General features: G+C 36.3%; 2 protein-coding genes across 3 annotated transcripts in view; one reads left to right on the top strand and one right to left on the bottom strand.

Moving 5' to 3' along the window:
- Positions 1-14,101, top strand: part of cpne3 (copine III) — a 222,531-nt gene that overhangs the window by 129,998 nt on the left and 78,432 nt on the right. The window lies entirely within an intron of this gene.
- On the bottom strand, positions 415-13,486 carry alg14 (ALG14 UDP-N-acetylglucosaminyltransferase subunit). Of its 2 annotated transcripts, XR_013820221.1 has the most exons (5): positions 13,153-13,486; positions 12,258-12,409; positions 11,335-11,457; positions 1,526-2,094; positions 536-1,191 (listed from the first exon to the last, which is right to left on the bottom strand). XR_013820221.1 is itself a non-coding variant. In XM_079863640.1 (4 exons), exons 1-4 carry the CDS (start codon positions 13,307-13,309, stop codon positions 1,864-1,866), a joined length of 663 nt encoding a protein of 220 aa, XP_079719766.1. In that variant the 5' UTR covers positions 13,310-13,486; the 3' UTR covers positions 415-1,863. The 2 variants fall into 2 exon arrangements, 1 of the variants encoding a protein (XP_079719766.1); XM_079863640.1 differs by having other exon boundaries at positions 415-2,094.

The raw sequence follows: 14,101 nt of genomic DNA, 5'->3' as shown, positions 1-14,101 counted from the left end.
AGTGAAAACATGGGGAAAAAACAACTATAATGGAGGTTGTTTGTCAAAGGAGATCAGTATCTTTCGCTGTCACGTAACCTGTGTTGAATAAAGAAAACATGAGGACATTTTTTCTAAGGTTGCTTTCTATTTGTGAATATTTCTAATAACTTACATATTAAAGATTAAGCAGAATGGCTGCCTGTTTGGAGTTTTGCCACGTGTTGTCCCTGACAACTTGATGTATTTTATCAGACACTGAAGGCCTTTTGCCAATTGAAATCAATTGCAACAGAATAAAGAGCGAAACTGAAGGGACATTCTGCATGGTCGGCTGGGAAAGATATTGATAAGAGGTGCTTTGTGATGTAAATACTAACCAGTCAGTCAATGAGAAATAAAAGAGTTCCTTTGGAAAACAATCAGGTCTTTCTTGATAAGAGTCTGTAATTTATGACTAGGTTAGTCAGCTCGTTTTTGTCTTCAAATCCTGGCGATAAGATGCACAGAATGCATATACATGAGCATGTTAAATGTTTTTTGTTGTTGTTGTTTTAGATAAGATTAGGATTTCAAACTCAATCTGGATTAGTTCTAGATTTACAATATTCTTTTCTGTTTCTCTTAAACTAAATCACTTTTGCTGTTGGCATTTGGTCTTTACCCCCGTCCTCCAAAAACTTTCAATGAATTTAAGGTCTGGACTCAGAGGTTCACTTCATGTGTGAAAATGATTCTTCATGCTCCCTCCAAACCATTCTTTCACAATTTGAGCCTGATGAATCTTGACATTGTCATCCTAGAATATGGCAATGATGTGTCTTCCTACATGGTGGTTTAAGAAATTAGAGTTAGAAGAACTGTTACCAAACATATAACATGCTAGAAACATAATAATCACTGCAATAATGATCCAATCATAGACTCTTAAGCATTTAAATCCAATTTGGCCGGGCGGCGTTTCATCACTTATTTTCGAAGATCATGGTAAGTCTGCATAGAAATCTTTATGTTATTATTAAAAAACAATTTCTCTGTGGACAAAATGAATGTGATTTTAATTTCTGCAAGACTCCATCCATGCTCATAATAACCAAATTATACCTGACAGACATGTCTGATGGGATCATCCACTTACAGATGTTCAGAATCGTCACAGACGAGGAACTTTATGCTGAGAAGTAAATGACTGGTTACCTGCGTGAACTTGTCCTGGCAAACAAAAGAAACCATCAGGGTATGTTCTACCTCATGCTGAAGGTATAAGAGAGCCACAAAGAATAACAGGAAATTACAGAGCAATAAAATAAGATCTGCAGCTGAGAATCGCAGCTTTTCCATCTCCTCTCACTGTTTAGTCTTTAACTCACACCATTTCCTCAACCACACGCCAGCACAGGAAGAGATCAACAATGAAGTACTGCTGAATAGTGTAGTGAGCTGGACAATATTTCGCAAAAACACTGAGGAAAAAAATGTATATACATACACATGTAAGAATGAGGTATGGCAATCTAAACAAGTCTAACCTTTGAAAGGGACAAACCTGTGATCAAAAGCCGATCTTTTTCGTGCAGTGTTGGAAAATGCTGAAACTATGAATGGAATTAGAAGCACCTGCACATGTAAAAACTTCTCTTTGGTTGATTGATCAAGGGCGTAAAAGGTAGAAAAGGTGTGATAGGATATTTCATCATCTCTATCGTGACTGTTTGGCGTTAAAAAAACAAACAGAAAACGCTGATGCAGTTGTCATAGTTGTGTATTCAGCACGTCAGTAACTGCATAGGAATGATTCGCATCAGCTTCACTGAACAGTATCAAAATGCATGTAATTCTCAGTTGAATTCATGAAGAAAATTTGGTTTTCTGTAAATGTTCTCCTCACTCCAGTCTCCCTAGGTAGATGGACTTAGGGTATTTGTCTTTCAGTGGTGCCCACTGCACAAAGAAGTAGTCAGAAAGGTAGTAGAGGATCTTCCCAGATAGAGACAGTGTCTCCACGCGACAGATGCTCTCCACGTAGACGATCAAGACCCTTTTTAAGCCCAGGACGCCCAGGAGCAGCCCAGCGGCACACAGTGGGACACACGTCCCTGGACCGTTACACAGCACCTGAAACACACACACATACACTTTAAAAATACAAAAAAGCACACAATAAGATTGAATTAATTACCTGTAGTCATGAACCGACAATGAACAACATTGTTTACAGCATTTGTTAATCCAGGGTCATGTTCATATATAAATTATTGCTCACTGTTAATTCATGTTTGTTCATAATGCAATAATCAGTGTTAATTCATATACCATTTAAAATTTAACAACCAAACTAATTAAATGCTGTAAAAAATATTGTTCATTATTAGTTCATAATACCTAAATGCATTAGCTAACATTGCCAAAGTGAACATTTATTAAATGTTACACAATGAAAAGTAATAATGTTATATTAAATCAATCAAGTTGTCTTAATTAAACATAATAAATCATTACTTTTATTCAGCAAGAATGCATTCAATTAATAAAAAGTGACAGTAAAGACATTTACATTGTTACAAACCATTTATTTTAAATAAATGTCTATTCATCAAAGAATCACGAAAGAAAAATATTAAGCATCACAACTGTTTTCAACATTAATAGTGATAAGAATGATCATTTTTGATAAGGATAATGTTTCTTGAGCACCTAGAATATATATATAAACTTGAATGATTTAAAAATCCATAAAATTAAGATTTAAAAATAAAAAAAATAGAACGCAAACACCATCGCACACCTGCAGGTGATAGGTGCGTGGGGAAAAAAAGACCATGTAGGTAGGTCAAGTCACATAAAAAACAAAGAACTCCCGCACACTATCTGTACTTGCAAAAACGTATGAAAAATATTTATTGGCAACGTTTCGGTCTCATGACCTTCATCAGGCACATACAAACATTATAAACTCAATCACTTTTAAAATAGTCACATGAACAGTCAATGCACAAAGATCCATCTGTATCCAATTAGGTTAAGTGATTAAATACATACTTTTGCGTCACATCACCATCATAGAAAGGCACAGCCAATTAGGACAGGTACAGCCAATAGGTTGTTTTTTAAAATAAAAAAAATATTTTTTTTTAAATACATTTTAAATAAATAAATACATGTTATAATTAGTAATACTGATTATATCTCAAATTTAACTTTTATTTTTTACAGAAATGGGTTGCAATAGTTTTTTTCTTCTTCTTTTGATTACTGATGTTGCTTTGCTCCAATTGGAATAGAGTTTTCTTTCTATACCGTATGCTATAATATGACTTATTTTAATTTAACTAAAATAATTAAGGGAGAACAATGGTATTTTTATTATAAATTTGTGTTATGCCAACTTGCAACAAGTTATCTTTACATAAATGGTTAAGTTCACTCTTTGAGATAAACATATCAGGTGAACTTGTTGACACCATTCATTTGGGGATTTACAAGTTTCTGTAAAGCTGCTTTTGGATTTTGTAAAGCAGAATAATTAAAAATGAACTGATTTGACTTATATAGGCTATAGGACACAAAAACAGAAAGACGTCTGCATAAAGCATCCTTCTGACTATACTTCAGTCCTCTGAGCTGGAGAAATATGAGCTTTCTGGTTCAAAACTGGAGACAGCGAGCGGCACAGGAAGGCGGTTAGACTTCGGTGGAGACGAGCCATGGGGTCTGGAGAAATCATCTTACACCGACTGCTCAGACACATTAACACTGGAAAAATCCAGCCTCTGTCTGCTCAGAGCCGAAACTGATACGACGCAGGAACCGAGGACAACGACCGAAGTGAGAACATCAGAGGTGAGGGACGTTTCCACTCACATTCGCTTCAGTTCTTCCCCCTCAACTCATTTCTGTCTGCTTCAAGGTCCACTGGTGCTCGGATTCAGTTTACTGCCAGTTTCCGAACAGTCTAAAACACTCCATTTCCCATCCAGCACCTGGAGACAGATGAGCGATGAGGATGGGCATGGACGGAGCACCAGGTGGGCGATCTGTCTCGGCCCGTGTTTACATTTCACACACACCTGTGAATTCACCTCGGGGAATGAGATCACTCTCACCCAACAGAGAGACGCTGACTTCAGCTCTGAAGGGCTGCTGGATTGTGTACAGAGATTGGTGAGTGTTTGCTATGGGAAAAGGCCAAACCGCCAGAGTGCTATTTGAGTCTGTCATCAGAGTGGTGCAAATTTAAATGGCCATTTTGTGAAACTTCAACACGACATAAATCAAACATCAGAAAAACTCAAGTCTCTCTATGTAATAAGGAGAAGAAAGCCTAAGAGTGAAAGCTCGATATGAGGCCGTCTCTTTTTAGACTCTTCCGCATTTTCCCAAAAGAAACACATGGCACTACGAATCATGAACTAAAACACTAAAGCTAAATCACTGTTCCAACAAGCTTGACATAAATCTAAACAAACATAGAAATAGCTGGATCAATGGTACAATCTAAATAAAAAATTTAGCCAATATTTGTGTGTGCTGCTACATAGATAGATAGATAGATAGATAGATAGATAGATAGATAGATAGAGAGCCAACATTAAAAAAAAAACATTATTTTTGAGCCCTGAAATGACTCTAGCAATCATAGAACCAGAACCACTAGTTCAAACCTCTACACTTCACCACACCACATAAACCCGACATTGAGCTCATACAAGCAGTAAGTCATACAAGCAAAGTGAAAATCTTAATATCTGTTGACGGCCAGAGTGTGTTTAACTGCAGAGTGGGGATTATGCACTTATGAAGAATCAAAGGCCTTCTGGAGTGACTGTTCCTGTGATGACATCACTGTGAGACATGCTTGTGTCACAGCAGACAGACAGGTGAGGACGCCAGAGGGAAGCCTCGTGCGCAGGTGCTGAGACATAACTACTGATGAGGTCATCGAGGTCAGGCCACATCATACAGAGCAGCTCCAGGTGAGATTAAACTGTTACCAGGTTTTGTTACTTCTCTTCTCAGGCTTCAGATGAGTCAGCACAGACCAGACTGAAGGTGTCAGCTCAATAAATGACAGACGAGTTCATTCGGAGTTTTGTAAATCAGTAACAGAAGAAAGTTGTCTAGAGTGTTTTATGATTATGATTATTATTTTACAGGTCTGTATCTTCTACCGCACTATTGGATGGATGGATGGATGGATGGATAGAATTGGGTGGGTGGATGGATGGATGGATGGATGGATGGATGGATGGATAGAATTGGGTGGGTGGGTGGATGGATGGATGGATGGATGGATGGATAGAATTGGGTGGGTGGGTGGATGGATGGATGGATAGATGGATGGATGGATGGGTGGATGGATGAATGGATGGGTGGGTGGGTGGATGGATGGGTGGGTGGGTGGGTGGATGGATGGATGGGTGGGTGGATGGATGGGTGGATGGGTGGATGGATGGATGGGTGGGTGGGTGGGTGGATGGATGGGTGGGTGGGTGGGTGGGTGGATGGATGGGTGGGTGGGTGGGTGGATGGATGGGTGGATGGGTGGATGGGTGGATGGATGGGTGGGTGGATGGGTGGATGGATGGATGGATGGGTGGATGGATGGGTGGGTGGGTGGATGGATGGATGGATGGGTGGGTGGATGGGTGGATGGATGGGTGGGTGGGTGGATGGATGGATGGATAGGTGGGTGGATGGATGGATGGGTGGGTGGGTGGATGGATGGATGGATGGATGGATGGATGGATGGATGGATGGATGGGTGGATGGATGGATGGATGGATAGATAGAATGGGTGGATGGATTTTTTTATATTATTTACAGAAGGAACTTGTCATTTTAATAAGCCTAACAAAATTAGATTGTGTCCTTCCTGGCATCTTGTACATTAATGTTTATATAATGTTTCTCACTTTGTTATGGTTTGATATTAGATTTGTGATTAGGAATACACAACTGCATGCACGTTCTGACATATTCTGACATGCAGACCCTATTTTATGATCTATCCATCACTGATTCTCATCAACACATGGAGGAACATTAAATAAATAAAACATATGGAGCTCCGTCCACCGCGCTTTCCAACTATTTCCAAATAAGGCTAAGATGAAACATATGGAGTGCTGGGGTGCACAAACAAAAAACCAATGTGCAGACTCAGAGGAACAGTGAGGAGTCTCTCTGGAATGTGTGGGACGTCCACCGCACAACATCCAGACCCCTGTTATTTGTTATTGTAAATCAAACCCCCCCACACACTAAACCTGTATAAAACAGATTCTTTAAATTGTTTTCCCAAATTCGTTCTCATTTTGGACTTGCGTCACAATTTGACTCACTCATAAAACAGACTCTATTTTTCTGACAATCAGCATATCTGCGCATTTCGGTCAACGAGTTTAAAACACAAGCATCAAGTGTAATCTTGTCAAAGCGAGTCTAAGCGGGAAGAGATGAAGAAAATAAATAGCAGAAATCATAACACTCAACCTTTTTGATTACAATAGAACATTTTTACTTTAACCTAAAAAAAAAAAAAAACATTTTGTTTGTGATTTGAGCTAAAGAAGCAAAGTATATAATACCATTGTTGTCAATTTTATTCAAAATAAATGTTTGAAATATATAGACCTGATGTAGCCCCGCCCCTTTTCAGTGCTGCGCTCGTTCTGTTCTCCATTTCCACAGTGTGAAAGTAAGATCTTACCAAATCATGAATCTTCGTTAATCATTTGTTATGACATCCCCTTCGAACATTAAAATGCTCAAGATAACTTTCGTTAACTCTACAATAAGTAAATTCACTTCACCAGCTAAATACTTTTCGACAGAGATGCCATAGAAATATACAAAAACTTCAAACACAAAATTGATGCGAGCTTGTTTCTCTGGCGCATAAGCTCAATGTTCTTGAAAGTTTTTGGAGATTTCAGTCTAAAAATGAGCTGTAATTATTATGCAAACATATTATTACTTACATAGAAAATTTATTTTTAATGTCTTTAAACTAAGCTAATATTTATGAATAATAGTACAATTATACAAATGCAGGCACTTTAGAATACTGACGTATTGATAAACTGAAGCTGTAAATAACAGTGATCAGTAGTATTCACTATTAACTGCTCCTCACGGCATGCAGAATCCAGGACGCTTGGCTTGTGCTGACACATCTGGAGCTCATGAGTACCCATGACGCACTTATTTCCTTTTATGGCTAAAAGAGGACTGAATCCACCCCCTCTTCACCTCCGGATTTCAGACCTGACCCCCCATTTCCCCCAATTCCGCTCTGGTATGTGGACGAACGGGCCTCGGCTCCTCACTGAAATGCTCAGGTTTGGTTAAAACAAACAGCTGACATTTGAGTCACGCTGAAGGACGCTCCCTCACCGCGCAGACACAATAGGGGTGCGGGACCCCCTAAAGAAGATCTTAGACATTGTCTGCTGGACTAAAAAGGAAATCCTGCTGTTGAAGTCCAATGGCGGATCAAAGGCCACCTGGAACTTATATTTTAATCTCACATTACAAATAAACAACAAAACGTAAGCATAAAATATATTTAAAAATAAATTACATTTTATATTTTATAGTTTTTAAAAAAACTTCTGGATATCTGCCATATTTATTTCATCTTCATCTTAAAATTTATATTATATTTTATATTATATATATTATATATTATATAATTGTTATATTTTTTAAGAATTTTAAAAAGCATTTTAGCATGTCCAGATAGGGTGATTTGTACTGTTGAGACATGTGCTACTTGTAATTAATGAATCAGTGTTGTTATTAAACTAAAAGTTTGTTTGAACTAAAAGTAAAAAAATAAAAATAAAAAAAATCAGTAATTGGAATAAATAATTGCAATAAATAATAGATGAAATAGAAATAGAAATATTGCCATGGCAGCTAAAATTACTAGAACTAAAAAATTACAAATTAACATGAAATAAAAATATATTAAGGCTAAATAAAAATACCAAAAAAATACTTAATAAAAAAAGCTAAAATACTAAAATAAAATACTATAGCAATATATTAAATATAAAATAACACTGCAATGTGTCACAATGCAAAAAAATTCTTAAAAGACATATATAATATATTATAAAATAAATAATATGATTTTATAATAAAACAAAGTAAATATAAAATAATATATTCCACAAAAAAAGTACAAATTTGAATGAATCATTTCCTAAATTTATTTTAATTTTAGGGAAAAAAATTCTGAGATAAAGCTAAACTCTTTTACCATGAAACTAATGTGACAACAGTCAAAAAAAAGGCCCCAATCGTTCTTTAGTTTCCTCGAAATCTGTAAACCTCTTTCCCATTAAAAAACTTGCCTGACTGGAAAACTAGGAAATGACGTCAGCATGAGGAGAGAGGGCTCTAATTAGAGCTGAACAGAATACTAGTGTGGTGGTCCGTGAGAGATTTGTCTGGTTAGCTGTGACCTTTGAGCTCTGCTGCTCAAGCACTGCAGCGCGGGCCGCTTAGTCACGCTCCGCCTCCTCTCAGCTGGTCTCCACGGCAACACGGAAACCCGAAACTGCCTGGCTCCGTGTGAGAGGAGTCAGGCCGCTGGGCCAAGGAGCCAGTCAGGTCTCGCCACATCCTGAGAACAAGACCCCTCGACTGCCCCGCTCACAACCCTTCATTACACAACCACAGGAGGAGGAGAGAGAGAAAGGGGCTCTGGATTGCAGATCATTCCTGAAAAAGGGATTTAACGCTGCCCATCCCTCTCTTTTTTACTAAATCAACCCCCTCTCTCACTTTTTTATCTATCCTTGAGTGTTTTCCCAGCAGCTCTCTCTCTCTTGCTGAAGACAAGCAGAGAAACAGCAGGATTAGTGTTTGCTTATACAGCAGATAGTCTTCCAGCGGTAATATGATAGTCTTATCACCTGCTGAAGGAAGAAATGTCTTTATCACCTGCTTAAACATTCCCTTTTCTGCTTTGTGACATGCACAATAACTACTGCTTTTGTGTTAAAGGGATTGTTCATACAAAAATTGCCATCATTTACTGTTGTTATAAACCTGTATGACTTTCAAAAGAAGATATAGTCCAAAAAACATCGGATCCTATGATGGCTAACTAAAACACATTTTTCTAAATATCTTCTTTTGTGTTTCACAGAGCATAGAAAGTCTTACAAGTTTGGAATAAATAATGACAGAATTTTCATTTTTGAGTGAACTATCCCTTTAATATCTTGGTTAGGGATTTCAGAGCAATTTTTTGCCTTTGAATGTTATTTCAATCAATTTTTGGTCAAGATCTTGTATTGTCAATGCAAGAGTCCAGCACTCTGTAAAGTCTCCTCCAGCACATTACAAAGACTTTCAAAGATTTTAAAGGGATAGTTCACTTTGAAATTAAATTTTGGTATGTTTTATCTTACCTCAAGGGCATCCAAGATGTAGGTGTCTTTCTTTGTTTCCGCAGTAGTTTCAGTTTTGATATTTTTAGGTCAAACCGTTCTTGTCTGTCGTCATATAATGCAGGTCTATGGTCACTGTCTCAAAGAGCATGCACAGAGAAGTCCAAATTAAAACAATTCCCCATCGTCCAAATTAAACAATTCCCCATCGTAAGTACACATTGATGGCCTAAGACACGAAACGAGCGGTTTGTGTGAGAAAACGAACAGTATTTATATCGTTTTTACCGATAAAACGCACGAGAGATCACTTCCGGCGCTTGCGCAGACTAAAGGCCCTTGCACACTGAGTCCAAAATACACGTCCGAAATTTTCGCACGTTAAAAAATAAATATGACCTCACGTTATGTCAATCACACTTGTACACTGCCTCCGAAACTTTCGTACGTCAAAAAAAAAATTTAATCAGGTTCGATTTTCTGCGGTTTTTGCATCCGTAACAAGGGTTTGAATGGTGTTTTGACAGTTTAGAGCCACAAAATGATGGATACGAAAAAACGCATGCGAACATTTCGGATTCAGTGTGCAAGGACCTTAAGCCAGAACACGCGCGCACACGTCACACACCAGGAAGCGCGCGCGCCCTCAGATCACTTGGACGTGGTTGTAGAGGTAGAAAAACAAAAATGCCAAATATGCATGCTCTTTGAGACAGTGACCATAGACCTGCATTATATGACTGACAGACAAGAACGGTTTGACCTAAAAATATCAAAATTGAAACTACTGCGGAAACAAAGACACCTACATCTTGGATGCCCTTGAGGTAAGATAAAACATACCAAAATTTAATTTCAAAGTGAACTATCCCTTTAAGGTCTGGACTCAGAGGTTAGTTCAATTCATGTGTGAAAATGATTCTTCATGCTCCCTCCTAACCATTCTTTCACAATTTGAGCCTGACGAATCTTGACATTGTCATCCTGGAATATGGCCATGATGTGTCTTCCTACAAATCGCAAACACATTGCTTCTGTATTTCTCTGGTCAAACCATTCAGGAAAAGTACAGAATTTGGACTACATTTCGCAGATGACATGGCCTCTATAAATAATAAAGGGTGGAGAAAAAGCTGTTTTCCAAAACAGTGCACAGGATGTTTGAATTCTCAAGGTTATGGACCGGGCAAAAGACCCCACAGTGTTAATCTGAAGGACACGCAGTTACAGAGATTTGCTTTAGAAAGCACATTAAAGAACGATAAACAATATAGAACATTAATAATACAGTATAATAAATGTGCATGTTACTTAAGCTGAATAATAACACTATTGTCTTCTGTAGAGCTGCTTACACCTGAACTGAACTTTTTATCTTTTCTGCTTTTATAATTGATGAACTTTGCAACATTGACAGCTATTGAACTGAACTGAAACCACACTGAACTAAACTGAGCAGAATAATGACTCTATTGTCATATCTGGAGCTGCTAGAGATTGTTCTTTTAAATGATTCATAATTTATATATAATATTACAAAATATGTATATATAATATAAATATTAATATACATAATTTTACAACATTAACAGTTATTTTCCTGTTTATTAATAGGAATCTACTTTGAAACAATCTGTACTTGTGTAAAGCGTTATTTAAATAAATGTGACTTGTCTTGACTACTTAATAACATTTTCGAATCTGGTAATGCAAACTAATATTTATCATATCCATAAAATAATCATTTTTATATTTAAATATCCATCTAAATTTGAATAAAAGGCTCTCATCATCCTCAAAACAGAGCTGGGCTGCCCATAGGCATGATCTCATAAATATGTTATGATGTGCTATTTCTGGAGGGTGTTATACAGAATACTCTGCAGAAAAGAGGAAATTAATACTTAATGAGGATATGATGGGGGGATGAATGAGAGGAGAAGTTACCCACCATATCCGGCTGAAGCCTAAAGACCAGCGGTACGGATGACATCAGAGCGCTCAGGGAACTCAGAACGGAGGAACTCCATGACTGACGAACCTCCCGACTGCGAGGAATCCGGTGGAGAGTGAACTGTGAATAAAGGACAAATGTCAGGGTTTTAGAGAGAATATAAGCAGAAAAACATTCTACACCTGACTGAATAAGTGAATATGATTAATATCTATCTATCTATCTATCTATCTATCATCTATCTATCTATCATCTATCTATCTATCTATCTATCTATCTATCTATCTATCTATCTATCATCTATTATTTCAAAACCACAGTCAATACATGAAAAGACAAAGGAACTGCTGCCATCTGCTGGTCAAAGTAAGACAAAACCAATGAGATTTTTGAGTTCCACAGAAGAAAGGGTTTTTATATGTGTAAAATATGTGTTCAGTTCAGATCCATCACCTATTTTGGAGTAATGTTAATGCCTTGATTGTCCAAAATGTGTTCTGTGATTTTTCCATATCTTATAGACTATGACAAGAATCTAATCAAAGTAGGTTTTTGTATTAACCTCCTTTTATTTATTGGAAAGTTGTATATCCATAAATGTAAATATACAAAGAGTAAACCCCGCTTTGACATCTTCAAACAAGAAATGAAGTTGTGCTTAAATACAATCTCAACGTCTGTAAACAAGAAAGCTATAAAAGCATCTAGAATTTGTATCATGTTTAATATTCTTTCATAATATGCTTTTCATTTTTTTGTGCCCCCACTTTTTTCTCTTTCTAAATAATTTTCAATAGATAAATCAGGCTTCTTTTATATAATTTATCTTGTTAACTATTGATCTATAACTTGTTGATTGTCTGAAAGTTTGTCTGTTTTTGTATCTTACGTTTGTTAAAAAAAAATAATAGATCCATCACCTGAGAGGTTGAATCACTTTTCTTCCGCTCTGCTTCAAAAGTTCGGATCTTCTCTTCACTCATTTTGTCAGTGTCTGCGATCACATAATGTCGAGGGTTATAAGACTGAGATAAACTCCCCAACAGACGGATGATTTCTGTTGTGTGTCCTCCTAAGAAAAATAAACATTTAAAGTCAGTAATATAATAATAAAGGATTATTGTTGAAATATTGCTAGTTGGCAAATAAAATGCATATTACCTTTTTATTAATATCAAAACATTAAGTTAAAATATACAAATGTAAGGATGAATCTATATCTATCCATCTTCTATCTATCTGTCACTATTTCTTTCAGCAACTTTAATCGCATTAAAGCTACAATTTAGATAAAATTTTGGTGAAATTACAGAAATTATGTTTATTCAGTTTTAAAGTACAAAAAAAGTAAAATACACAGTAAAATTTAAAGATTTGTAAAAAATAAAAATCACATAGGGGTGAGTTTCAAATAAATTCTATTTCGTTTTGAGCTTATTTTCCAATCCCTTTAACTAATAAAAGCCAGTTCCTCAAAGGGAATCCTGCAGGAAGTGACATCATTTTGGAGGATAACAACAACACAAATGAATTTTATGAATTTTGTGATGTTTTATTATGGTATTAATTGCTGTGTAATTATTGTTGCTGTCTATGCATGTACGCTGCTACGAAACAAATTACCCTCAAAAACAATAAAGTTAAGTTAATTGGCTATATATATATATATATATATATATATATACATATATATATATATATATAAGCGTGTAATATTATAGCATATTTTAGGCTATTGTTTATTATTGTTTATCATAGTTTATTATTACTGTTGTTAGTATAACGTTAGTTTATGTTTACGAGGTTGATTCTTACCTGATCCAGCCACCACCAGCACCGACACAGAACCCTTCTGTCCTGGTTTATATTCCGATCCATGTCGCAAAATCCCAAATAATCGTAAAATAAACACTGTTATTAATACTACAGCAGTGAGAATGACACCACTCACCACAGCATACAGTAATGCCATCAGTTACAAAACTAAACGATATCAGTTACTGTCTCAAAACGTTAGTAGACTCATGTTCGTTAGGAACGCACATTTATAATTTAAACTACTTTATAAACTAAATCTGAAATAAGTGCTGTAGTTTTGAGAATGGAATGATTTGTACACGTACAGCTGCTACGGAATGTCATATGGGACAAAAATGATATTAAGTTTTCACTGGAGTTTAGAAACAGCGACGCCTACTGACCACTTTGAAAACTGGATCAAATGTATCAGGCTGCAGAGTGTGTACGTTACAGTAATTGTGTACACTTTTTTTTTTTTTTTTTAAACTATAAGTTTATTATTTAGATTATAAATTATTATTATTATATAACCTTTTAGTCAAGTGAATATTTTCAGCTTTTATTTTTTAAAGTCATTTCTGCTCAGACCATGGCGACAGACACATAGGCCTAACTTAAGGTAAAAAAAAAAAAAAGGCATTTCCTGATTTCAAACCCAACCATAAACAATATTCTGTTCGGAATCTTTCCGATGAATGTATTTATTTAAGCTTCTCTGAGGTTCTGTGGGAAGTTTTCTGTGTTTGTTGTCTCATGGTTGTTTAGTCTATAGTGCTCCGGAAGTGCTTCAAGCGCAACATGTAAATGTCTTGTAAACTGGCATGAAATAAATATTTACTAGTGTGAAATTTTAGACTCATTTATCACAGCTCAATGTCTTGATGAAACTCCAGGCTATTTGTCATTGTCAGTTTAGTAATGGCTCGTTATTGTAATCAGATGAGACACAGTCTCAGTAAAAACC

This window comes from Squalius cephalus (genome assembly GCF_949319135.1).
Source record: "Squalius cephalus genome assembly, chromosome: 25".
Classification (NCBI taxonomy): domain Eukaryota; kingdom Metazoa; phylum Chordata; class Actinopteri; order Cypriniformes; family Leuciscidae; genus Squalius; species Squalius cephalus.
This window is presented reverse-complemented; position numbering and strand designations above follow the sequence as displayed.

Coding starts and splice junctions, on each gene's coding strand:
- alg14 (XM_079863640.1), bottom strand. CDS start 13,309: ATGGCATTACTGTATGCTGTGGTGAGTGGTGTCATTCTCACTGCTGTA. Junction 12,410..13,152: donor GCTGGTGGTGGCTGGATCAG/GTAAGAATCAAC, acceptor TATTTTTCTTAG/GAGGACACACAACAGAAATC. Junction 2,095..11,334: donor TTAGGCTTCAGCCGGATATG/GTGGGTAACTTC, acceptor TGTGTGTTTCAG/GTGCTGTGTAACGGTCCAGG.